The following is a 26,607-nucleotide window of genomic DNA, read 5'->3' on the forward strand; positions in this document are numbered from 1 at the left end:
GCATAGCCGGTTTGCCTCAGTTAAACTTCATCGGCAAAAAACTGCAGGGCGACTTCGACTCGAACGAAGTGCTTTAAACCACAGCTTAGATCCATGTGGGATCTAGAGCTGCGACCGGGCTAGCGTGATGCCAATTGTGCGGAGTAGGAGGAGTTAAAGCGAAATCGGGAGTTATGAAATTTCATTTCCTTTATTGAGAAATGATGAGCAAACACTGACAATCCTCTTCATAGTTTATTCCTTATTCGGATAAGTAGTTAAAACGAAATCAGGCGTTATGAAATACCATTTCCTTATTCGAGAAATGTTTAGAAAACACAAACGACCCTCTTTTTAGTCTATTCCTTATTCGGATAAGTAGTTAAAACCAAATCAGGCGTTATGAAATACCATTTCCTTATTCGAGAAATGTTTAGAAAGTACTAAAGAACCCTCTCTTTAGTCTATTCCTTATTCGGATAAGTCGTAAAACGAAATCGGAAGTTGGGAGATTCCATATTCGAGAAATGTTTAGAAAACATAAAAAAACCCTCTTTTTAGTCTATTCCTTATTCGGATAAGTAGTTAAAACGAGATCGGGAGTTATGAAATACCATTTCCTTTTTCGAGAACTCTTTAGAAAGGAGTCGTTAAAGCGAAATCGGGCGTTATGAAATTTTATTTCCTTTATTGAGAAATGATGAGCAAACACTGACAATTCTCTTCATAGTCTATTCCTTATTCGGATAAAGTCGTAAAACGAAATCGGACGTTGGGAGATTCCATTTCCTTATTCGCGAAAACTAACTTGAATAAGGAACAGTTCCCTATTCGTGTCACTGCACTAATCTATTTGTTTTGTCAGAGCCTTATCTAGTAGCCAAGGTGTTAATTGACAACAAGCACTATCTGTCAAATTGTGGTTTTGTTAGCAAGGTCAAATTCACAAGACATACGTACGTAGTCAAGTAAAGCGCGAATATACTCCTCTAAACAAATTGTGAGAAAATACTAACATTCCTCTTTAAAGTAGATTCCTTATTCGAATAGATATTTAAAAAGAAATCAGGCGTTATGAAATACCATTTCCTTTTTCGAGAAATGTTTAGAAAGTACTAAAGAACCCTCTCTTTAGTCTATTCCTTATTCGGATAAGTAGGTAAAACAAAATCAGGCGTTATGAAATACCATTTCCTTATTCGAGAAATGTTTAGAAAACATAAAAAACCCTCTTTTTAGTCTATTCCTAGTTCGGATAAGTAGTTAAAACGAGATCGGGAGTTATGGAATACCATTTCCTTTTTCGAGAACTCTTTCGAAAGGAGTAGTTAAAGCGAAATCGGGAGTTATGAAATTTCATTTCCTTTATTGAGAAATGATGAGCAAACACTGACAATCCTCTCCATAGTTTATTCCTTATTCGGATAAGTAGTTAAAACGAAATCAGGCGTTATGAAATACCATTTCCTTATTCGAGAAATGTTTAGAAAGTACTAAAGAACCCTCTCTTTAGTCTGTTCCTTATTCGGATAAGTCGTAAAACGAAATCGGAAGTTGGGAGATTCCATTTACTTATTCGAGAAATGTTTAGAAAACATGAAAAAACCCTCTTTTTAGTCTATTCCTTATTCGGATAAGTAGTTAAAACGAGATCGGGAGTTATGAAATACCATTTCCTTTTTCGAGAACTCTTTAGAAGTAGTTAAAGAGAAATCGGGAGTTATGAAATTTCCTTTCCTTTTTTGAGAAATGATAAGCAAACACTGACAATCCTCTTCATAGTCTATTCCTTATTCGGATAAGTCGTAAAACGAAATGGGACGTTTGGAGATTCCATTTCCTTATTCGCGAAAACTAACTTGAATAAGGAACAGTCCCTATTCGTGTCACTGCACTAATCTATTTGTTTTGTCAGAGCCATATCTAGTAGCCAAGGTGTTAATTGACCACAAGCACTATCTGTCAAATTGTGGTTTTGTTAGCAAGGTCAAATTCCTTCTACACGCGTACGTAGTCAAGTAAAGCGTGAATATTTCTCCTCTAAATATATTAATGCGTTTGGAAATAAAGCCCAAGATACAAATACATTTATTAGATGAGAGGTAGATTTCCTCTCTTTTGCTAGATTCATTTGTGAAAGCGATTGCACGCATTTCGTAATTTGACCTTTTGCAGCAGATAGAGTCTCATGTTCACAGCTCCGCTTAGCAGCGAGCACGTTAAAGCATTGAAATTTACCCGACGAAAATGCTGTTGGACTTGTTCTGAATAAACTGTTATGCCTAAATACTGTTTCAACTCGAATTAAAAGGTATCATGTAAGTACCCCCCCCGGATTTGAATAAGGAACTGAGCGAATAAGTAAACAGACGAAAAAGGAACTGCGAATAAGGAACTAACTTCACTCTGGTACATTTATTCCTCAATGTTTCGATGATTAACGACGGTACTCAATTAGAACAAAGATTTATTGTCCGACTAAACAGCAGCTAGAATAGCGTAGTCTACAAGGGTTTTAGTTTTGTCAGTTCAGGACAATAACATGACTGGACGCTGGATATGTAGAGGCTTGCCAATGTCACCTGGGATTCAAGATGGCCATTTGTTAGAAAACCTCCACGGTTAAAATGTAACCCTTCAAAAATAAAGAATATTGTATTGTATTGAACCCGAAAGCCTACTTTTTCCTACTCCCGAGAGTTTTTGGTGGTCTTATCAGCAGTTCTATACTACGCGCTTATTTAAAAAGGGCAGATTTCGAACAAAAGGCCGAAGTGTTATTCATTTAATATCAATTTTATACTACATTGTTTTTTTTCTCTATATCATTATTACTAGAAGCAGCTTTTTCAATTTTTTTAAGCGTCTTAAGGACCGCGAGAAAACTGATTTCTCCAGTGCTTTCTTAGAACTAATGATAATTAGTTCTAAGTTACATAAAACCTGAGGAGGGGAGGGGACGCTCTTTCGGGGGAGGCGCTTATTAATAGATTTGGTTCATCTCTTCATTGGGTAACCTGTGTTAGTAAACTCAATATGGCGGCAGAGAAAGAATTTCCGATGTTTGTTGTAGATGCATTTACGAACAAGCCGTTTGGTGGTAATCCCGCAGCAGTTTGTCTTGTAGGGACACAGGTAAAGCTACTCATATGCAATAAAATGTGAGCAAGGGAATTATATTCAAGGTGTTGGGCGAATTTTATTGAAAATAATTATGACACCTTTTCTTAAACTCATGTCTTTCAGCCTCGCTACTTGGTCCTCAAAGGATTTTTGCGATTTAAATGCAATAGTAGAAGCGAGACTAGGAGATATAAGAGTTCCAATGGGTTTATACTCTTGAAGATTACTTCTCACACTCCTTCTTTCTCTCTTTCTCTAGGAATTAGATGAAAAATTTTACCAGAAAATAGCCATGGAAATGAATCTATCAGAGACAGCGTTTGTAAGAGAAGTTACTGACAGTGAAAGCTATGAAACCGGTATGGGAAATCCTATTTTTACATTTTGTGAAGTACAAGCACAGAACATAGCAAATATTACAGGCCCCTCCCCAGGATTTTTCTTGGTGAAGGGTGGGAGAGGATTTCTCTGATAAAAATCTGGCCACCCACGAAAAAAAAAACAAGAAGGGATTTTTTATGTCTTTGCAGTATCTCAACGGGACGTTTATTGTCAGATTTGGCTACATACTACAGTGATCTAGCTTATGCTTTATACTTTTGTCTACAAATAACACATCATTTGGGAACCGAAAGTGGACTTTCGGCTGTTGTGGGGGGTGCCTTGCACCCCCTGGGTACGGGCCTGTATTACAGCTGTTTGATTAACTGTTTGATCATTTGGATTATTGAGGGTGTTGTATTGATCTAGACAGCAACAACAATGCAATGTTAAATTTGTGCGATAACTCAGTGGCAGGGTTTCATCTCTCATGCAAGAAGACCAGGTTTCAAACCCATCAAACCCAGGTCATGACATCTTGGAATGTTTTTCAGAGGTTTGGAAATCAACCAGGCCTGTACCCAGGATTTTTCTTGGGAGGGGACGAAATCTGAAAAAGTGGGCCTAATTTTTTCGGGGGGTGGGGGGGGGGGGTGGGTGAGTTCTCTGATGAAAATATGACCACCCTTGAAAAAACAAAAAGGGATTTTTCATACCTTTGTTGTATCACCACAGAACGTTTATTTACAGACTCAGCTACATACCAGAGTGGTTTAGCTTATGCTCCATAGTTTTGTCTATTAATAGCACGTCTATTGAGAACCAATAGTTGACCTTGTGGCAGTTGTGGGGGGTGCGTTTGCGCCTCCTGCATCCCCCCGTGGGTACAAGCCTGTCAACACAGGGGACTGTTAATCCCTCCTCTACTAGGAGGTCACATCATAACCTTTATCAGGGTCAGCACAAAACAATTGCTAGAGATGCTGGCCATCTTAAGCCTTCAATGACCTTGCTTGCAGAAGCATATTTGATCTATCTCTCTATTTGTGCTATACAAATAGTCAACATTCCAGTTAATTATTCCATTTCAATGAGTGATGGATGAGTTTGCCCCAACAATAACATTACAGGTGTACGTTTCCATCTCCGCTGGTTCACCCCTACAAATGAGGTTCCTCTTTGTGGACATGCAACACTTGCCTCAGCAGCAGTGATATTCTATCACTCAGGTATGTGAATCAGACCTCTGAGGAGGGGGGTGGGGGTCCTATAAAAGCAGATGGATTTGTCAAAATCAATCTTAATCCCAAGGGATAACACATTGGGTGCACATTGAAGCATTTTCAACTCTTAGAGATAATAAGGAAAAAAAACATTTTTCAGTTCCCTTGAAATTCGAGAAGGTCTTTGAATATAATGTCATTGAGTGCAACTCTTTTCTGACAGCTTTTTATAGAACAATCATCTAGTTAGGCATTTCAAGCCACATTAGGTGAGACCCTTTAAGGAATAGCTGCATCTTTGAAAAAAAGCATTTTATGCTTATTTGCCAAGATGTTCCCAGCATTGTTTAGTGTAAACTGCCATAATAGATCATAACAAGAATTACAGCTGTTACTTAAACATGGAGAAGAAAATGTTATGGAACCAGTAGGCATATTCAGTGCACATTTTGCAACCTAAGCCTTTATTTTAACAGGTAATGATAACCAGGAGATCACATTTGACACTCTCAGTGGACCAATCAAGGCAAGAAGAAAAGGTTTTCATTAAAAGACTAAGAACTTTACTCAAATGGGTCTGGCACATGTAAGGGTTGATTTAGATCCATGACGCCGGCAAGAGGATGCTGCCTTGCGCACGTTCTATTCAGGGGCGAATACAGGGGGTAGATTGGGTGTATATCCACTCCCCCTTTTTTGAGTAAAAAAAAGAATGAAAAGTCACTTTGTTTGAAAAAAATAAATGTCTGAGGGACAGGATGTACTGTCCATGTGCCTTCACCTGCTTGACTTTGCTGACGTGACAAATCCAATTCAGCATGAAGTATTGTTAGATTTATGTGACCTAACAAAAGCCACTGGATCAATTATAAGCCGTCTATCCGGCCATTATCCACCCCCCATTTTGAAATCCTGGATTCGCACCTGCTATTGTGCATGTACGCTGAATTTCGCCAGCATCCTGTCCTGAAGAGGACGTGAAAATGCATGAAATGCCATCCTGAACAGGACCAGCAAGAAAAGCTTGCACCCAATCGAACGTGCGCAAAGCAGTGTCGTCTTGCTGGCATTGTGGATCTTAATCACCCTAATAAAAGGAGATTACTCAAAAGGGTAGGCACATATAATAGGAATACTTGTATAAATTGGACTGATCTTCAAAATTTCAGGGCCCTAGAACAAAGGCAACAAATGATTTGTCCCAACCTGTCAATATGAGTTATAACTGTACATATATACAGGTACAATAGAACACACCCAAAAAGGGCTCATATAAAAAAGGATAATTGTATTTATGGGACTAACGGTCCCATAAAAAGTCCCTTTTTCTTGAATTGGACACAATATTACCTGTTCCTTGCATGCATGATATTGTATGTCACAGACAATAAGCGTTTGTCCCATTCCATTTTATCTGTTAGAGTGTTGTTTAGAGCCCAAACCCCTCTAATTTGATGGATAATCTCATTTCGAAAATTTATTATTATTTTCTTTTTCAAGGTTCTATGGTATGTCTTGACATGCCTCTGAATAACCCAGTTCCAGTAGATCCAGAGGTATGGCTTCATTTTATGTACTTTTCTTCAAACTTTTTATTTTAAAGTGGTGTACAACAGGCACATGGCATTGATTTGCCTAGGGGGGGGGGGGAGGGGGGGTGGTGCACAGTCGGGTATATTGAAAAAGGAAAGTATTGGAAGGTCCTTCAATGGGAAATGACACATTTTTGTTGTCCTTTTTCAGGGCCAAGATGAGATTTCAAAGGTGATCAAGGTAATATATTTGTTTGTTTTTTAAAGACGTGACCAACCATGGGAAGACATGTGCTTTAGTTTTCTTAATGTTTATTGTTTTTTTCTTTTTTTAACTAGTCTGTGGTTGGTGATATGCCTTGTACTGATATTCTTTACTCAAGGACTACTAAGAAACTTCTTCTACGTCTTAAAGACACACACTCTAGGTAGGCTGGTTGTGTCTTCTTTGTTGACTGTGCCCCCTGTCCACCCCTAGCTACAAACCTGGGGTGCACATGCTCCCTGCCCCCACCCCTAGCTACAAACCTGGGGTGCACATGCCCCTTGTCCCCACCCCTAGCTACAAACCTGGGGTGCACATGCCCTCTGTCCCCACCCCTAGCTACAAACCTGGGGTGCACATGCCCTCTGTCCATCCCTAGCTACAAACCTGGGGTGCACATGCCCCCTGTCTACCCCTAGCTACCAACCTGGGGTGCACATGCCCCCTGTCTACCCCTAGCTACCAACCTGGGGTGCACATGCCCCCTGTCTACCCCTAGCTACCAACCTGGGGTGCACATGCCCCCTGTCCATCCCTAGCTACAAACCTGGGGTGCACATGCCCCCTGTCCATCCCTAGCTACAAACCTGGGGTGCATATGCCCCCTGTCCCCACCCCTAGCTACAAACCTGGGGTGCACATGCCCTCTGTCTCCACCCCTAGCTACAAACCTAGGGTGCAAATGCCCTCTGTCCACCCCTAGCTACAAACCTGGGGTGCACATGCCCCCTGTCCCCACCCCTAGCTACAAACCTGGGGTGCACATGCCCCCTGTCCACCCCTAGCTACAAACCTGGGGTGCACATGCCCCCTGTCCATCCCTAGCTACAAACCTGGGGTGCATATGCCCCCTGTCCCCACCCCTAGCTACAAACCTGGGGTGCATATGCCCCCTGTCCCCACCCCTAGCTACAAACCTGGGGTGCACATGCCCTCTGTCTCCACCACTAGCTACAAACCTATGGTGCACATGCCCCCTGTCCATCCCTAGCTACAAACCTGGGGTGCACATGCCCCCTGTCCATCCCTAGCTACAAACCTGGGGTGCACATGCCCCCTGTCCACCCCTAGCTACAAACCTGGGGTGCACATGCCCCCTGTCCCCACCCCTAGCTACAAACCTGGGGTGCACATGCCCTCTGTCCACCCCTAGCTACAAACCTGGGGTGCACATGCTCCCTGCCCCCACCCCTAGCTTCAAACCTGGGGTGCACATGCCCCCTGTCCCCACCCCTAGCTACAAACCTGGGGTGCACATGCCCTCTGTCCCCACCCCTAGCTACAAACCTGGGGTGCACATGCCCCCTGTCCCCACCCCTAGCTACAAACCTTGGGTGCACATGCTCCCTGCCCCCACCCCTAGCTTCAAACCTGGGGTGCACATGCCCCCTGCCCCCACCCCTAGCTTCAAACCTGGGGTGCACATGCCCCCTGTCCCCACCCCTAGCTACAAACCTGGGGTGCACATGCCCCCTGCCCCCACCCCTAGCTACAAACCTGGGGTGCACATGCCCCCTGTCTCCACCACTAGCTACAAACCTATGGTGCACATGCCCCCTGTCCCCACCCCTAGCTACAAACCTTGGGTGCACATGCCCTCTGTCTCCACCACTAGCTACAAACCTATGGTGCACATGCCCCCTGTCCCCACCCCTAGCTACAAACCTTGGGTGCACATGCCCTCTGTCTCCACCCCTAGCTACAAACCTGGGGTGCACATGCCCTCTGTCTCCACCCCTAGCTACAAACCTATGGTGCACATGCCCCCTGTCCCCACCCCTAGCTACAAACCTGGGGTGCACATGCCCCCTGTCCCCACCCCTAGCTACAAACCTTGGGTGCACATGCCCTCTGTCTTTACCACTAGCTACAAACCTGGGGTGCACATGCCCCCTGCCCCCACCCCTAGCTACAAACCTGGGGTGCACATGCCCCCTGCCCCCACCCCTAGCTACAAACCTGGGGTGCACATGCCCCCTGCCCCCACCCCTAGCTACAAACCTGGGGTGCACATGCCCCCTGCCCCCACCCCTAGCTACAAACCTGGGGTGCACATGCCCCCTGCCCCCACCCCTAGCTACAAACCTGGGGTGCACATGCCCTCTGTCCACCCCTAGCTACAAACCTGGGGTGCACATGCCCCCTGCCCCCACCCCTAGCTACAAACCTGGGGTGCACATGCCCCCTGCCCCCACCCCTAGCTACAAACCTGGGGTGCACATGCCCCCTGCCCCCACCCCTAGCTACAAACCTGGGGTGCACATGCCCCCTGTCCACCAATAGCTACAAACCTGGGGTGCACATGCCCCCTGCCCCCACCCCTAGCTACAAAACTGGGGTGCACATGCCCCCTGTCCACCCCTAGCTACAAAACTGGGGTGCACATGCCCCCTGTCCCCACCCCTAGCTACAAACCTGGGGTGCACATGCCCCCTGTCCACCCCTAGCTACAAAACTGGGGTGCACATGCCCCCTGTCCACCAATAGCTACAAACCTGGGGTGCACATGCCCCCTGTCCACCCCTAGCTAAAAACTGGGGTGCAAATGCCCCCTGCCCCCACCCCTAGCTACAAACCTGGGGTGCACATGCCCCCTGTCCACCCCTAGCTACAAAACTGGGGTGCACATGCCCCCTGTCCACCAATAGCTACAAACCTGGGGTGCACATGCCCCCTGTCCACCCCTAGCTAAAAACTGGGGTGCAAATGCCCCCTGCCCCCACCCCTAGCTACAAACCTGGGGTGCATATGCACCCGTCCACCCCTAGCTACAAACCTGGGGTGCATATACACCCTGTCCACCCCTAGCTACAAACCTGGGGTGCATATGCCCCCTGTCCCCACCCCTAGCTACAAACCTGGGGTGCACATGCCCCCTGTCCCCACCCCTAGCTACAAACCTGGGGTGCACATGCCCCCTGTCCACCCCTAGCTACAAACCTGGGGTGCACATGCCCCCTGCCCCCACCCCTAGCTACAAACCTGGGGTGCATATGCCCCCTGTCCCCACCCCTAGCTACAAACCTGGGGTGCACATGCCCCCTGTCCATCCCTAGCTACAAACCTGGGGTGCACATGCCCCCTGTCCACCCCTAGCTACAAACCTGGGGTCTGTATTCCCCCTGTCCATCCCTAGCTACAAACCTGGGGTCTGTATGCCCCCTGTCCACCCCTAGCTACCAACCTGGGGTGCACATGCCCCCTGTCCCCACCCCTAGCTACAAACCTGGGGTGCACATGCCCCCTGTCCACCCCTAGCTACAAACCTGGGGTGCACATGCCCCCTGCCCCCACCCCTAGCTACAAACCTGGGGTGCATATGCCCCCTGTCCATCCCTAGCTACAAACCTGGGGTGCACATGCCCCCTGCCCCCACCCCTAGCTACAAACCTGGGGTGCACATGCCCCCTGTCCATCCCTAGCTACAAACCTGGGGTTCATATGTCCCCAAAAATTGCCCTTCGAGAATTCAATAAAAGTTGCTTTGAATATTGACAGATATAGCTGATTTGCTTACTGTATGTCACAGGGCAGACCTGGAGGGCTTGTCACCAAACCCCCAGTCCCTCCTGGCTGCACATGATGGCAGCACAGTTAAGGGGGTTATAGTCACTTTAAAAGGAGACAAAGACAATGGCTGCATGGATGACCAGGGACAAATTTATGACTTTGTCTCACGGTATTTTGCACCTTGGAATGGGATCCCTGAGGACCCAGTTACTGGTAAAAATGGTTTATTTATTTATATTATTTATTTACTTATTTTCTTATTCTCAAAGTCATAAAATGTAAGGTAACTGTTATTGCTGTAACTTTATTTCACATTGTCTTTGCCAATTTTGATGCTGCAGTGCAATCTGTTGTTGCTAGTTTTAATGCTGTGAACTGCCTTTAAAACCTCCATTGTTGAAATCTTGATCTGCCCTATATTTTTTTCTGGTTAATAGCAGTAAACATTTGACCCATATTTCTGTGTGCAGATGATAAAGACACCCCCACACCCACCCCAAAATCAAATTAAAAAAAATCATATAATGATAATAATAGCAGTTCTCCAAGTGACTGTTATCTCTGGTTTTTGCTTGTGCATCAGTACTTGTAGTCTTCATGGCTGGTGTGTTTTGTGATTTCCAGGCTCAGCTCATACAGTGTTAGGAAGCTACTGGTCAAACCAGCTTAACAAGCTTTCACTTTATGGTAAGACTTCACACCAATACCCTCAAAGTTTGGTGCTTGGGCAATCAAAAAGGATGTGCACCAATCAATCCCAAACATTAGATGTAATTCTTGCTTTTAAGGGTTGCTCAGGATTATAACTGCTACCCAATAGCTGAGGAGGTGACATCATTTCATCATTTCAGGCTGCTGTTGCCAAATATAACCAAAAACAACTACAGGCTGCCATGCCCTGGGTCCCCTGGGAGGATGGGGTCCCCCATAGTATGAGAACAGATAGGGGACAGGATAATCAGTAAAACCATCATTGCCATTTTTCACACCATCATTGCCATTTATCTCACCATTATCTTTTTTTTAATCTCACTTATCTCTCTTTTAACTCACCATCATCAATGAAATGGTTAATGGGATTTAGAGAACTAAGAGATTATTTCCAGGCAGCATTAACATTAGCTGAGTATATGCACTCCCCTCATGGCTGCTAAAAAGGGTAGACCTTGTATGAGCGCATGTGTGCCCTCATATTGGCAACCATGACATGACACTGTCGTCCCCTTTGATAGAGAGGACTTTTCTTGCGAGCTGAGCATTAACAGGAAGTCATGTGGGACTGTCCCCCCCCCCCCCCCCTTACCAAAAAGAAAAAAAATGTTATGGGGCCTCAGGAACCTCTATTTGCTATTTACAGCTCGTCAGTGTTCTCAACGGGGAGGCGAACTCCACATGGATATACGCAGTGATGGAAGAATAGATGTATATGGAGAAGCAGTTATAGTGTTAAAAGGTGCACTTAATTTATGAAATATATTTAGCACTAGTGACACACAAAACGACGGGAAGCCATGAAGGGTTTCAAGTCCTAGAATTAGGGACACAGGAAACCCACAGACTGTCGTGGAGAGTTTTTAAAAAGGCCTTCTAAAGGCCTGATACCTAAGAATGCACCTTTTACTCTTGAGACTCACACAAGGAGGCCTTTTTTTACTTCAACAGTCTCTGTAAGCCACCATTTTGTCATCTTAGCAAAGTACCACGTGCAAAAAAGCATCCATTTCCATCGGCGGATTTGGGGAATTTAATGCGATATTTTCTATTGAATTTGGCAAATAAAGTATCAAACTTTTTTTCTTAGATGGTTACTTCGAGATTTTAGTACATTATGTAAAATCAAAACAATGTTAAATCAAAACAATAACAAAGGTGTGGCTGACAAGGGCACTTTCAGGTCTTGTCTTGGCTCAACAAACCCTTCCACTCAACTAGGATGTCTGTTCATGAATGGCATGTTAACTAGCTAGGTTTCAAACTACACTTCAGTCTAAACAATTATAAGATGGGCCACTAGCATGACAGGGGATAGGGGGGCTTGAATTTTTCCCTCAAAGAATTTTTTTGATATTGTATTCAGGTGATACGTTTCAAGGATAAAATTATCATCACCATCTGTCTGTTTGATAGTAAAGATACCCCACTTTTCTCCAATTGACCCAGACTTTAACAATTTAACAGTTTAAAAATCCATTCAATTTGTTTTCACTAAAATGTTTACATGCTTAATTACAAGGATATTCAAATGTTTTTTTCAATTTAAACATTTAAATGCTGTCATTTTGATGACCATCCACCTATGTATTTCACTTACATTTAATATTCAACATTGTTTAGTCTAACATACTGTTTAAAATAAACACCAATTAGGTATGTTCAACAGCTACACTGCCTAAAGCTTTACAAATGGCCCTTATTATTAATGGCTATTATTATGTACCAAGGATGTGGCTCATGATTCAACCAACAATCTGTTACTACAGGATAGATAGAAAAGGGTGTAAACTATCTAAAAATCCTTTATACTTAAAGGATGGCTTATGGCTTCACCACTGATAACATAACATTTCAAATAATAGCTTGAATCCTTGTAATTGAATTCCCTGTTTCAATCAATCATAAGATCTCAGTTATTGTCCCTCAGTATGTTTGGGGGATGGTTTTCCATGCTTGCTAGTAATGGTGATCTTTCATCATTGACCTTCCTCTCTAGCCCTTTATGCACACCTTTGTTGCGGTAGACTGTATGACTTGATGTCTCTCCTGGAGATTTCCACCTTCTACAACATTCAAACCATATCATAAAGGCTTTCCATAGCCTGGTTTTGAACCTTTCTGTCAGACAGCAAAAGAGAAGAAAGTTTGCAAAGCCTTGTCCACTGTCTCCAATACCCTATTGGGAAGAAATAAAAAAAAAGGAGGGCAAAGAAATGAGTTTGGAACACAAAGCAAAAAAAAAAAAAACTATTTGGTGATACAGTACTTTGTCCAAAGGGGGCACACAATCGTTTGTACATCAAGATATGGATAGAATATTACTAATTGATTTTGCAGATTGGCAGTAGTCTTGTTATTACATAAAGACATCAAGAGTTTATTTTACAAACGGGGAGAGGCGTCTAGTCAGAAAAAGTGTAAAAAAAAAAAAAAAAAGAAAACTTAACCTCCTACTATAAGAATGGTGGCCCCCTTACTTCCTTAGATCCTGATTAGCTTTTATACCTGTAGGTACACCATCCATGTCTCGTTATGCGTGGTATCCCCAAATGCGTACAGCAAAAACCGTGTTGTTCCCCATATGCGAAGTAATAAAAAAATTACTGGGACGAATGTTAACTTCCGGTCGGCCCTCATAGCAGCTTCCAAATAACTTTCAGGGGTGAAATGCTGACTCCTGTGGTAGACCTTGAAAATAAAATTAGTTATCAACTTTTTATCATCACAAGATATTTGCTGGACTACTAAATTTCCTGCTGTGTGAAATAGCTTTTTAAGATTTCATGCACAATTGCTAACTAACTACCTTCATGAAACCATTCATGTGTACACCATGAAGCACATTGACAGAGGATTACAGCTGCAAACTAATTTAACTTGAAAATAGGCTTTTCATTTCATCTTGTCAGGTGCGAATCCAGGAAAAATGCCTGAATCCTTGCCTGATGAAAAAAGCTCTGTACACTATTGTCTCAATTTTCACAGAATGGAGACATGCAGCTCATTTTTAACATACCTACTCTAATCATTTTGACCTGTTTACCTAAACAGCTGTAAATGGGCTTGGATCAACACCTGATAACCTGGGTACCATTGAGAAGGGGAATGGAGCAGGGGCGACCTTTCTTGTGTGAATAATCTCTGACATTGCCGAATAATAAGTGACCATAAGCAAATGTCAGTTGTAGAACTACCAATTGGGATTTGACTTTTTAATAGGTGTATAATACTGAGGACAGAGCCCCCTCCAATCCCATTCCATCCCACCCCTACCCCCCTCCCAGCCTACCTCCTGATGGATGTAGTATTTGAGTATAAAATAAAGTAATGTTATCAAAATATACGCAGCAATTTCCCAAGCTTTTCCAGTGACTAGCATCCATGTGACAATCTCTTTCTTCGGTAAGTCATGCCGTATCCAACACCACCCGGCCGAACCTTGATCCTTGGAGTTTCCAAGCACCCCCCTGTAACTAGTACCATTGATTTTGTTTCCTTTCCAAGTCGCGGCAGTGATGGTAATTACAAGGGGTAGTCCCCACGCGAATAAGTGGAACAAAAACATCGCTTTTTCTGCAAGCACTGGTCTGCGTTTGACAATCATAACGTTAAGAAACAGAGCAAGAAATGTCGTCCAGAAGAATGACCAAAGACTTGAGCAAGTCGTGATGAAGCTTTGCACTACGCAAGGGGTGTCAGAATCACTTCTTTCGCGCCATAAAGCAGACATCATATTACCGAAAGCTGTTAGAAAGTCAGCGATAGATATGAAGACAAGGATTTGCCTGGAGACAGTTCTGATGTCTTTCCACGCAAAATACGTAAGAATAATCACCAGAGCGCCAAACATGGAAAGTGAAGCCGATATGGAAGTAAGAACTCTAGCTGCTATGCTATTTGCTGTGTGCTGATCCTGGTCGGATCCTTGACTGGGAAAATCCATTCTGAAGCTTCTTTAGGTACCGATCTTATCTTATAAGTTTTTACGCTTTTTGTAAATGAAGGATTTCTACTGCATTTCTACGAAACCACACCGGAAATAATATCGAAACTCGTCTGAGCGTGACGTAATCTGAGCCCGTAATCTGAGCCCTCGAGAGCACACGAGAAGCCGATTGTCGTACCCTGGTTCCAGAGCCTCGAACGTCTCTATTAGTGGCCAGCGAGGTATGAGACGTCTCGCTGGCCGCTGGCCACTAAATAGAGAGACGTTCGAGGCTCTGGAACCAGGGTACGATTGTCGAGGACTCTGGACTGTCTGGAAAGGGGGATTCATCCCACTTCTAGTCACTATAGTGGCGAAGAGAAAAAAACGCGCCGCTGGGGGTGGGGTTACTGATTTACCGGTTACACAGCGCGTCGTTTGAAAGGTCGCAAGCGCCTAGGGACAGAGCTCGATGTAGGAGCGAAACCAAGGCAAATACATCCAGTTGAATTAGGGATACGTGCTTTATTCAACACTAACAAGACATTAGACTCCATTTCGGAGTCAAACTATCCTATAGCCCGTGAGGCACCTAATGGTTCTTGGCAAACATGTGCTGTATCCTTCAATATTTTCTTAAGGTTTCTGTATTGTGCCCCTCCAATATTTCGAGGCCAGAATGAAAATGGACAAGTGACCGTGGATTCCAGCATGGCAACTGCGATTGTAAACTTCCCTCTTTATTTTCAACATTTTGTTTATTTGGACTAGATAAAAATTTGCTATTATGCGTGAACATTTCTCTTTAGGATCAGGCACATTTTGGAAATTGAAAACGAATAACGCTCAAAATAATTTTATAAACGTCCTTGAGCATGCTCGAGGATCCAGCCTACCCTACGTCACTTTGGGAGCGCCCGCAAAGTACGCTGGATCCTCGAGTAAGGTCCTAGAGATTTTATGCTAATGAGTCGAGCATTATTTTTATTGTAAATTTCTTCTTCGCAATAAATGCTTGTGGTGAGACACCGAGAGAGAAGGAAGAAAAGCAGCGAAAAAAACCTTTTAGACCTCTTTAAAGCTAGATGTTTGGCCGTTAATATAATAAAGTAGGCTGCTTTATTTGCGAAAGTTGTTTTGCCAGCTTAAAACAAAGCGATTCACTTGAATCAAAATGTAAACATGTGACCAATGATTGTTATAAACAAAAAAAATAGAGGTTCTCTATGACCAAATGTCAAGAGTCGTCTAACTGTCATGTGACCATAGTTCCTAATTAGTCAGGTGAAAAAAATGTTAAATTGACTGCAATAAGTCCCTTATTCATAAACCTTTTTAAAACAGACATCATGTTGTTGTGCTCCCAAAAAGGTCTAAGGGTTAGTGCAGTGCTCCCAAAAGGTCTAAGGGTTAGTGCAGTGCTCCCAAAAAGGTCTAAGGGTTAGTGCAGTGCTCCCAAAAGGTCTAAGGGTTAGTGCAGTGCTCCCAAAAAGGTCTAAGGGTTAGTGCAGTGCTCCCAAAAGGTCTAAGGGTTAGTGCAGTGCTCCCAAAAAGGTCTAAGGGTTAGTGCAGTGCTCCCAAAAGGTCTAAGGGTTAGTGCAGTGCTCCCAAAAGGTCTAAGGGTTAGTGCAGTGCTCCCAAAAGGTCTAAGGGTTAGTCCAGTGCTCCCAAAAGGTCTAAGGGTTAGTCCAGTGCTCCCAAAAGGTCTAAGGGTTAGTGCAGTGCTCCCAAAAGGTCTAAGGGTTAGTCCAGTGCTCCCAAAAGGTCTAAGGGTTAGTGCAGTGCTCCCAAAAGGTTAGTGACCTTTTAGCTTAGAAACTTCGAGTAAAACATCCTTCTAATTCAAATCCCCAAATGCACTGTTCGGTTGCATCTCTCTTTAATTCAGGGGCGGTAAGGGTTATTTTCGTGATCCGTCAACGACCTTTTTTTTGTTTATCGTGAATCGTGAAAAGGACAAATTGAAAACCATCATCCGTGATTGCTACCTTCGCCGTGAATCGTGATCTATGCTCTTTAAAAAATCGTGAATCGTGATTTCCGAGTAAAGATTGACCCTTGTCGTCAGTTTATCGTGAAACGTACTTCCTATTTTTAAAAACCGCCCCAACAACATATTAAATGCGTTTCCTGAAAAAATGTAAAAGAATAAGATTACTAGTCTACTAATCTGTTATTTGACACTGTGAAATTTTACTCTGGATTTCAAGGTTCTGTCACCCCTCAAACCCGAAAAGGCGGCGAACAAATGCCGAAAAAAGGGCGACCGGCGAGATGTCTGAGGAACTAAAAACTGCTTGGCTTGGTATTTGAAGCCTGAACGTGACCAGCCTTTTTTTACCTAGGCTACGAAATTTTGAAAACAAACCCACACAGCACTGGGGGTGACGGACAAAGACAGACGGGGATGGTCGTCGGTAAAATCAGTTTTAACACTAAGGCAAGGTACTTTGGGTGTGGTCAATAGCAATTCTTCCCCCTTGGTCAGTTGGCCGAATTTAACACCCTAACAGATGGCAGAATCGTAACAATCCTTAAACACCCCCCTAAAGGAAGGCAGTTGGTCGAAATTGTATACCCCTAAAAAAACGGACGATCACCCCCGTCTACTTTTCTGGAGAGCCCCCCCCTCCCCCCCCCCCTTCGGGACGCTGCCCCATCCCAAAGTCACAAGTGGGTTGTCGTCTCTGTCTTGACGCACGCCTCGATCTCCAGCGATTCGTTAGTAATTCCAGACACAACAGCACCAGACATCTCCGCGGTGTCTACGCCCATGGTCAGCGAACGGTTGATTTTACGGCAGTAAACGAAAGCAACGAAATAGCTGAGCGTGGTCACTAGTTTGCAGACGAAGCACAGTCCAAACACGGTGTAGGCGAGTTGAGTATTGTTGTACTCCAAACAGTTGCCGTGACCGTCACACCTAAGAAGGGAGGGTAGAAGATGAGATATCATATATATATCATATTAATATCAAAATCAATGGTTATAATCTTGGTCATCCGCTCGATGTATCGCAATAAACGTTACTGTGATTTTCAATGATTTTGCGAACTCTAGTCAACAATGCAGACTGGATGACTCAGTCATTCACACTCAAACTAACGGAATTTCATTTGGTGCTTTTTGATTGGTCAGCGCCTGGCGTTATTTCAGGACTGGCCAATGAGACGGCTTCAGGGGTTTTAGATAACAGAAGTCAGAAGGTATTTAGGAGTTGGAAATCGTCGGCGATAGTAAGCAAAACATTGAAAACCGCTTCGGTCTGGTAAGTGTTTCAAGGGAATCTCCAACCTCGTAATCTAGATACACACACAGACAGCACGATTTAGTCGTATGCAACCTGCCTACGACATGTCTTAACCCTAAATTACGTGCTACGACTTTTGTAGTCGAGCATGTCGTAGCGGAGTAGCGAAGTCGTAGGCTGATTAACTCTCTACGACTCGAGTTCTAGAGGTGTCGCAGGCAAGACGCATACGACTACATCGTGCTGTCTAAATCAGACTTTAAGGGGTTAGGTCGAGGTCTAGCCGTAACAAAGGGAGCGTTAAACACCTCCGACCCTAGGGCCGTTGCATATCAATATTTGGGTGACCTTCAAACCCGCTCGGTCAATCTCTGGGAGGCCTGGGTCTAAGGGCTTTTCGAAATTAGTGAGATAAAAATTTGACCAAGCTGTCAGGTTTTTTTGGACAAATTCTTGCCACGAGTCTCAAATTGACAGGAATCAGCATTTTTCACCATATTTTCTGGAGATCAGGGAGCGGGAAAACCCCCCCTCCCAATAATAAATTTTTTGTCTGTCAAGCAGTGTTTGTCAATGGTTGTTTTCTTAAAGAGAATGGAGAGCCCTTATCCCTAATATCCGTGTGGACAGTAATACAGGACTTATTCCTACGAGACTGAGGCCTACACTCCACCAGATAACTTACCCCCGATCCCACAGAATACAGTTCCAGTCAATGAGAGTTCCAAACGCAATAGGCCCAGGAATAGCCCCAAGAAGACGGGTCATTGTCATTTGAAAACCCAAGCCATACGTGCGGCGATCCACGGGAAGGCACCTTAGACAACAACAGATAGTGTCAGAACGTGCGGTAAGACACCTCAGATACAACAACAGATAGTGTCAGACGACTGTCATGTTTTTTATTGTTGTCACACGAGTTTAAGAGAACAGCAGCTAACGTAGTCTCCTGCGCAGCCGGCGACACCAAGAACGGCTGCACAGGAGACTAGAGCTGTTTTAATGTTTTTAGATTATGGAACATTTCGAATTCACCCCGCACCATGCCTGCCAAAATTGTAGGTGCTAAATGGATGCCCTTTAACGCAAGCATCTCTTTCTTATTGAACTAAAATTTCGATCGGCCCCCTATATATCTAACTGATTCCATCAATGTTTGGGTTAGCGGGCTTGACTTATCACAGTTGTATAACCAATACCTGAGAGTGACGATTGTTGCGGGCGTCATGTTCATAAACGTGAAAAACCCGAATAGGAACACCGCGCCAAGCAGGATCCCGTATTTGTATCCACAGGAAAATCGGCATTTGCCCATGGTGATGATGTCACGTGACGATGATGGGAGAAGACAGGAGCACTCAGCGAGAGACTGGGAATAGAGAGGATGCTAGGAGCTTAGCAAAGGTTCGCAGAACTGTTTTTTATGTTACCCAATCTATGTAATATTTGACAGCAACAATAGTCTTTACACGAGCAAACCAGAAAACCCAGGCTCAATCCCATTAATCCATGGTCACTTCATCATAGCCGTCAACTCACCCGCATTTGGTGGGTGTCACAAGAATTTGAGCCTCATCATTAGCCTAATTTTTGTGAGAATGTTCATTCATTCTCTGTATTCACCCGCATGTGGTTTTTTCACATATTTACGTTATTTCACCCGATTTCACAAGATTTTTGTTCAAGTTGGGTTGACAGCTATGCTTCATATTTTTCCTATATCAGAATATTATTAAGACCTAATTTATATGTCTCAGGAAAAAATTGGTGGTCCCGTTTCATCGCACTTCAAGGGCCGTAAAATGAACCGCCTGGGACGCTGATCCGTAAAACATTTATCCCTGGCAGTGCACAACGGCATACACACTCACTCTTATCCCATGAATGGAAACCCATGAATGGAAACCAATGAATGGAAACCCATGAATGGAAACCGCTTTGGAGCAGTAACATCGAATGTCAGGCGAGGTCGGTTGAATGGAGCACGTGTTATCATATGTCTCGCGATGATAAAATTTGCGCTTTATTAGAAATATATATGTTTTTGCATTTGTATCACTTACCCCGTTGATTTGGGTAAGGCAGCCTGCGTGACAGGGTGAAAAATAAGTCACGTCATTGCTACATACGGGACTGTAAGGTACGGCGGAACATGCGCAGTGAGCATTGCAGCTGTCCTGAAGCCCGAGACTGGAACTGGAAACAGGATTCGCATGCTTGGATCTTTATAGAACATAATCGGGGTATCTTATTTCAGTGTTTCTTTGATGGCATCTGATCTTGGGGCTTTATTTTGGCATCTGTTCTTGTGATTTCATCTGGATTACTGGGGTTCGTAAGGGTAAAAGGATAGGGATGGATTTCGTCGGGAAATTATTTCAAAAATTCCCCTAAAAGTATCTCACCAGTGATTTTTATTGCGTTTTCATTCAACTTTGAGAGACAAAGTTGTGATTAAATTTCGAAAAATCCATCTAAAACCATTATCATATTACATCATTTACTGAAGTCATTGCGCATCTACTTTGCGCGGTGTGCTTTTCCCCCCTTAGCCCGTAACTAACGTTTCTTTTAAGATATCATGCGAATGACTTAAAGAACAAAAGATTCGTTAATAGGATTCTTCAAGCTAGCACTCCTTCGATTCAATGTCGATGGATTTATCTGTTAAACGGAGTAATCTGTTAAATGGAGTAATCTGTTAAACTCATCGCCCTAAAAAATTACACGCGACAAGATACGTTTCGGCTTCCGTCAATCAAAAGCCTGTACATTTTTTATTGACTTCTCTACCTTTAAGGAAGCCTTTCAATCATCAAACTGCAACGCGTTTAACCAATAAACCTTGTGAGAAGCGGTTTTAGCAATGGGTATCGTTGGCTAGAGTTCTAAGAATACCAAAAACCACTGTAAAAATATCTTTCGCCAGTTTTGAAAATGTTAATAAGATATGTCAAAGATAATTTAGTTCGTGTTCACACAATTGCTTGTTGTGCTAAGAGAGTCGGTAGGCTTGCGATAATTTAGTTCGTGTTAACACAATTGCTTGTTGTGCTAAGAGAGTCGGTAGGCTTGCGATAATTAAGGTCGTGTTCACACAATCGCTTGTTGTGCTAAGAGAGTCGGTAGGCTTGCGATAATTAAGGTCGTGTTCCCATGTCACGCTTGCTTGTTATGCTAAGGGAAAAGGTTTACCTGTTAATGTAGGGGACCTTAACCCCTGCCACGGTGGTAGATGTGCAGCTCGCAAGCAAAGGGATGGTTCCCAAAGCTGATGCCGTGGCCCCTATCATGCACATTAGAGCGGCTCCCGTCATGCTCAGCCGCAACCTTTTGTTGATGTATGCTCCTGTGACAGTAAAGCGCTGGTTCAAGGTACTCAAGCCTCGAAATATATGGGGTGGGGTAGGCACGATACAGAAACATTTAGACATATGGGGCCAAAGACACGCCCTTAATGGCTATATATTTTTTTTAATAATGAGACACATGCCCCCAGTTTTCCATCCCGGCCCTGCTACGGCTGTTCTAGGGCTTATGTGTTTAACGCTACCGCAACGCTAGCGGGTTGAAATTTCGTATGTTTTTACGATCCCAATGTTGAGATTACCATGCGAATGGCGCCAAATTGAGTCGGTTGGAAAACAATGGTTGTTAAAGACATAGCCTCGTTCCCAGGCTACTGTCGGTCAGGTTTTCGGATCCTCCCTGGGATCCAGGGGATGAGTAACCGCTTGTCTCACTCTTTGTTAGTTTAGAAATAAGTGTCTGGTTTCCAGGGTGTTTGGATTCAAAATGGCGGACGCTCCTGAAGTTGCTTTTAAGCGCCAGAAAGCAAGGAGGAAATAAAAAATATGACGTCATAAAAAGGTTTAAGAGCAGCCTAGATGGAGCCTGGGGAAAGACGCTGTACAAAACATAGCAGTCATACCTGATAGGTTACCACTAACTGCTCCAGGGATGACAGTTAATCCGAACAAAATGCTGATCTTTGAGGCAGGAAGACTAAACTGGGATTGAAGGATCTTTGGCGCGAACGCTATGAAACCAGCGACAAGAAAAGCATCCATACAAACGCTAAGGGTCGTGAAGACATAGGCAACATTCTTGAGAAGATCTTTAGTGGCTCCCAGTAGTTGTGACATCTCTTTGGCAAGCTTCTCTTCCTTTTGGCGATGCATTGAATGGAAACACAAATGGAACAAATGAAAACGATACAAAACATTGAAAACACAGAACTGAGAATGAAAAGTGTATAGACTTCAACTTCCTTCGCTCGCTTCTTTTTTTTTTCAGAAAGGAGATTTATAATTCTTGCATTCTATCCAGCCGGTTTTCTCTCTTTTCTCTTATTCTATTTATTCTATATCCAACCCTCAATCCATCTACCCACCCGCCATCCATCTGCCCCTAACCACTTCCTTGCTTTTGTCCCACCCCTCCCTCCCATTTTCTTGCTATCGCCTTCCATAAAACCCTTCTTGCTTCCATTCTTTCAATTTCCGTCTCTCAATTCCTCTTCTTTTCCGTTTTCTTGTTTACCTTTTCTCCTTCCTTTCTTTTATTTTCTCATTCCAACTTACTCTAACTTCATCCACATCTGTTGTTTCTCTCTTACTTGGTGGCTTCTCAAAATCGTTTCTTCCTGGAATTCGTTTTGGATACCCAAACAACCATATGCTCCAAAATATACACAGCGTTCCGCAAATAACAAAACCTAGCCACCATGCCCCAATCCAGCGCTCGTCCGTGGGTGTCAGGGAGGTCTCGACCCCAATATCCACGTAAATGGCAAGGAATTTCCCAGAAACAATGAAACCTACACCAGCACCTGAAAAAAAAAGCATTAACACTATTCTCTACGCGCAAAGAAGTAATAACCTGTACACAAATAAGGCATAACGCATACCAAGCGTGCCACTCATATAAAAAATGCATAGACTATATATCATTAAAAGAACCGTGTTTTCAGGCTTGTTCTGATCTCTCGGAGATGCAGGCCTGTAATTGCTACATAGGTTTATTCTTCAGGGAAGTGTTTAACCCAAACTACATTATTGAGCTTTTATGGCGTGCTCTTTCGGCTTGCACTTTCATCATAGACTGCTATCGACCCAGAGTCCTACCTCCTAGGAACATGGGGGACCCAGGGCCCTACCTAGCATGGGGGACCCAGGGCCCTACCTAGCATGGGGGACCCAGGACCCTACCTAGCATGGGGGACCCAGGGCCCTACGTAGCATGGGGGACCCAGGACCCTACCTAGCATGGGGGACCCAGGACCCTACCTAGCATGGGGGACCCAGGACCCTACCTAGCATGGAGGACCCAGGGCCCTACCTAGCACGGGAGAGCAAGGGCCCTACCTAGCATGGGGGACCAAGGGCCCTACCTAGCATGGGGGACCAAGGACCCTACCTAGCATGGGGGACCCAGGACCCTACCTAGCATGGGGGACCCAGGACCCTACCTAGCATGGGGGAGCTAGGACCCTACGTAGCATGGGGGACCAAGGGCCCTGCCTAGCATGGGGGACCCAGGGCCCTACCTAGCATGGGGGACCCAGGACCCTACCTAGCATGGAGGACCCAGGGCCCTACCTAGCACGGGAGAGCAAGGGCCCTACCTAGCATGGGGGACCAAGGACCCTACCTAGCATGGGGGACCCAGGACCCTACCTAGCATGGGGGACCCAGGACCCTACCTAGCATGGGGGACCCAGGACACTACCTAGCATGGGGGAGCTAGGACCCTACGTAGCATGGGGGACCAAGGGCCCTGCCTAGCATGGGGGACCCAGGGCCCTACCTAGCATGGGGGAGCTAGGACCCTACGTAGCATGGGGGACCCAGGGCAATACCCTAGAATGAGGACCAGACTAGGGTACATCCCCCTCCCCCCCCCATTGAGTGCGGACTCAGTTTTATCAATGTAGAATAATTCTTACCCAGGAGTCCAGACGCGTAGAAGATGCCAACAAACATAGGGGACGCTTTGGCCTTGACGTTTTCATCCATGTAAGGAATTCCGAGAGCAATCATGGGCGTGGCACCTGAACCCATGACCAGCATCCCAAGAACGAACAGTGGAACGTACCCCTTGTTACCGGAAGTATATTCACAAGAATTCACAGAAGTGGAGTTGCACAGTCCTGTTGAAAGGCCACTTTCCGACTCTGCACCTGAAATTCAGAGCGCATTCAGTAGTACAATTTGTTTTGATAACTGAAGCAATTATTCTTAAAATGACAACTGAAAATACATTTTCTTACCCGCCTCATATCTCCCGCTAAACACGTGAGGAAGGAAGAAGATGAGCATGCCAATCCCCATGGTCAGCAGTCCTACCCCACACCAGACAGGTTTCTTTCTTCTGGCGCCAAGGAAACTGACAAGTGGCGTCAGCACGAGAGCGGCGATGTCGAACGAACTTGTCAGAAAACCAGTCAGAGAACTAGGGGAAATGACACATTTGCCCGAATAAGCGCCTCTCTCGAATAAGCATCTCGTAAAAAGGTAAAAAGTGTCTTCCAGAGTAAGCCCCGTCTTAAAGTATGTCACGACTTCGATGACACGAGGGGGGCTGTAAGTAGGGATGTGACGAAAACTGACAGTACTGCCCTAACACTTTAACATTATATGCATGTCTTGTTATACTTTCTTGGAAAATCTACTTCTTACACGTAAAAAACATAGACAGAACGGATTTTGAGATAAGCCCCCCCCCCCCCCGATGAGATGCGATTTTTTCGATTGAATTTGGTAAGAACGAGTATAATAATTTGTTAATATATAGTTATTTCGAGATTTTAATACATAATGTGCCTTCCAATATTAAATGAAAACAATAACGGTGTGGCTGACAGAAGCTCTTTAAGGTAATACCGGAGGTTATCGTTTAGGCTGGAAATCGCCTAAAAGTATATCCATACCAAAGATCGTACTAAAATATTCGTTGTCGCCGATTTTCAAGAAATCCCGCCTTTTTTATTATACTTACTCTAAACAGGTTGATAGGCTCCGTGCCTGATTGTAGAGGCGTAACAAAATCGGATAATGGAGGTTTGTAGGACACGCTCTGTGCGCACATGCCCAATTGAGCCTAACCAGTTTGGATAATCCAACAATTTACATGGACGCCTTCAAATTATTGCCGTATAAAGCTTGAAATTTGCTTTGTTGTTTGTTTTCTAGGCATGAGCATGAAATTATAAATTGGAAACTAAACTAAAAGTCCCTAGACAAACCTAATATGGCGTTTTGAACAAACTAATTACCATCTATAAGTGTTAGAGCGATAGCATAAGGAACAACTTTAAAGTAAAAAGACCCATATTTTTTTTAAACACTCAAGGAATTACTCACCTCGAGTAACCATAGCGCTTCTCGATGGTCGAGATGGACACCGAATAAACACCGTTTACAACGATGCTCTGCGTGAAAAAATACATGACGAGAAAGAACAAGAACCATTTCGGGGAGTTCAATAACTTTAGCCATTTCGGGCGAAATGCTAGCCAACCAAACTGCAAATAGTGTGGAATTTGCTCGGAGATATCTCGGTTGTTCGCCATTTTCTCGAAATGTTATATTATTGAAAATGACTTTCCGTCACACTAAATTGTCAAGTATAATAAACTTTGTATCTTATTACAGGGTTTTTTTTAACAATAGCATTTGACCTTGTGGCTTTATCTTGGCATCTGATCTTGTGACTTGATCTAGTGTGCCCACATTATATTACACAATAATATAAAATACTAATACGGGCTACTGATGCTTTCGGCTTGTTTCCTTTGCCCATGTTTTCTTTAATAGTTATTGCTTAGGCTTGCATCTACTGCTTTCAGGTCACCATGCGAAGAGCTATGGTCCATGCGATTGAGCAGAGCCGTAGTAGGCCACGTAAGATATTTTTTTTTTTTGGGGGGGGGGGGCACAGAACAGAATCATTAAGAAAATGTAGGGGGAGCACAGCCACGCCCCTTCTGATCATTTCCTTATAAATTTGGGAAATATTGGGGACACGTGCCCCAATGCCCCACCCCCTGCTACGGTCCTGTGATTGATGTGCTTTGGTAGTGTTGTACGAACAGTGAATGACGTCTTGAGCAATGCTTAGGATTTTTCTCTCGTCTTCCTTTTTTACATACATTGTAGTCCATTAAAAGAAATGTTCAACAGCATAACTGTCACATATAACTATTTCAAATAAGGCTGCACTCGGAGAATCTGTGTATCGTTACCCGCAGTGCTTCATGGGTATCAAGTAAATAAGCAAATAAGCGCAAATAAAATTACAGGTTTTAAAAACTGTTATATGTATCTATATTATGCATATTTATGTAAAGTATATGTCAGGAAATGAAACATGCCTGACATACATCCCAATATACACCTATTTCACAAAAGGTTGTCAGTGGAAATGGCAAATGGTGAACAGGTAAATGGCTTATGGGTACTAATTATTCGTAAAATTAAAGGTGTTAAATAAAGTCCAGCAATGTCAGAGCCAAGCATTCGTAACCTTTTATGGATATATGTTTTGAATTATCCATATTCTACGAGACGCATGGTTACTTTTGGTCGTAGAACTGCCATTTGCGAATCGCCATTTGCACTGACAACCTTCATTGAAGGTGTATGTGAAAGATCTGCAGCTATCCGTTTTGAAAGGGGACTCCACACCCCAGACTCACCACCCCAACACACCTACTATCAATTGAACAAACTTTGGAGGCAATGATTATGTTAAAGGCTCTGCCT

The 26,607-nt window shown here is 43.9% G+C and overlaps 3 protein-coding genes across 3 annotated transcripts; 1 reads left to right on the top strand and 2 right to left on the bottom strand.

Moving 5' to 3' along the window:
* The first annotated feature begins 2,972 nt into the window (after positions 1 to 2,972).
* On the top strand, positions 2,973 to 12,066 carry LOC5512927 (phenazine biosynthesis-like domain-containing protein). The gene is made up of 10 exons (XM_032382355.2): positions 2,973 to 3,114; positions 3,362 to 3,461; positions 4,554 to 4,652; positions 5,123 to 5,185; positions 6,147 to 6,202; positions 6,390 to 6,419; positions 6,518 to 6,606; positions 9,973 to 10,166; positions 10,578 to 10,640; positions 11,311 to 12,066. Exons 1-10 carry the CDS (start codon positions 3,016 to 3,018, stop codon positions 11,421 to 11,423), a joined length of 906 nt encoding a protein of 301 aa, XP_032238246.2. The 5' UTR covers positions 2,973 to 3,015; the 3' UTR covers positions 11,424 to 12,066.
* Positions 12,067 to 12,123: 57 nt separating this feature from the next.
* Positions 12,124 to 14,803, bottom strand: LOC5512897 (G-protein coupled receptor 157). The gene is made up of 3 exons (XM_032382352.2): positions 13,957 to 14,803; positions 13,173 to 13,355; positions 12,124 to 12,843 (listed from the first exon to the last, which is right to left on the bottom strand). Exons 1-3 carry the CDS (start codon positions 14,608 to 14,610, stop codon positions 12,577 to 12,579), a joined length of 1,104 nt encoding a protein of 367 aa, XP_032238243.1. The 5' UTR covers positions 14,611 to 14,803; the 3' UTR covers positions 12,124 to 12,576.
* Positions 14,804 to 17,217: 2,414 nt separating this feature from the next.
* On the bottom strand, positions 17,218 to 25,438 carry LOC5512898 (solute carrier organic anion transporter family member 4A1). The gene is made up of 10 exons (XM_032382349.2): positions 25,207 to 25,438; positions 24,114 to 24,295; positions 23,790 to 24,023; positions 22,426 to 22,673; positions 21,774 to 22,008; positions 21,038 to 21,191; positions 19,906 to 20,038; positions 19,042 to 19,211; positions 18,528 to 18,659; positions 17,218 to 17,515 (listed from the first exon to the last, which is right to left on the bottom strand). The coding sequence occupies exons 1-10, from the start codon at positions 25,413 to 25,415 to the stop codon at positions 17,260 to 17,262; spliced, it is 1,953 nt and encodes a 650-aa protein (XP_032238240.2). The 5' UTR covers positions 25,416 to 25,438; the 3' UTR covers positions 17,218 to 17,259.
* Positions 25,439 to 26,607: the final 1,169 nt, after the last annotated feature.

This window comes from Nematostella vectensis, chromosome 4 (assembly GCF_932526225.1).
Source record: "Nematostella vectensis chromosome 4, jaNemVect1.1, whole genome shotgun sequence".
In the NCBI taxonomy this organism is placed as follows: Eukaryota; Metazoa; Cnidaria; class Anthozoa; order Actiniaria; family Edwardsiidae; genus Nematostella; species Nematostella vectensis.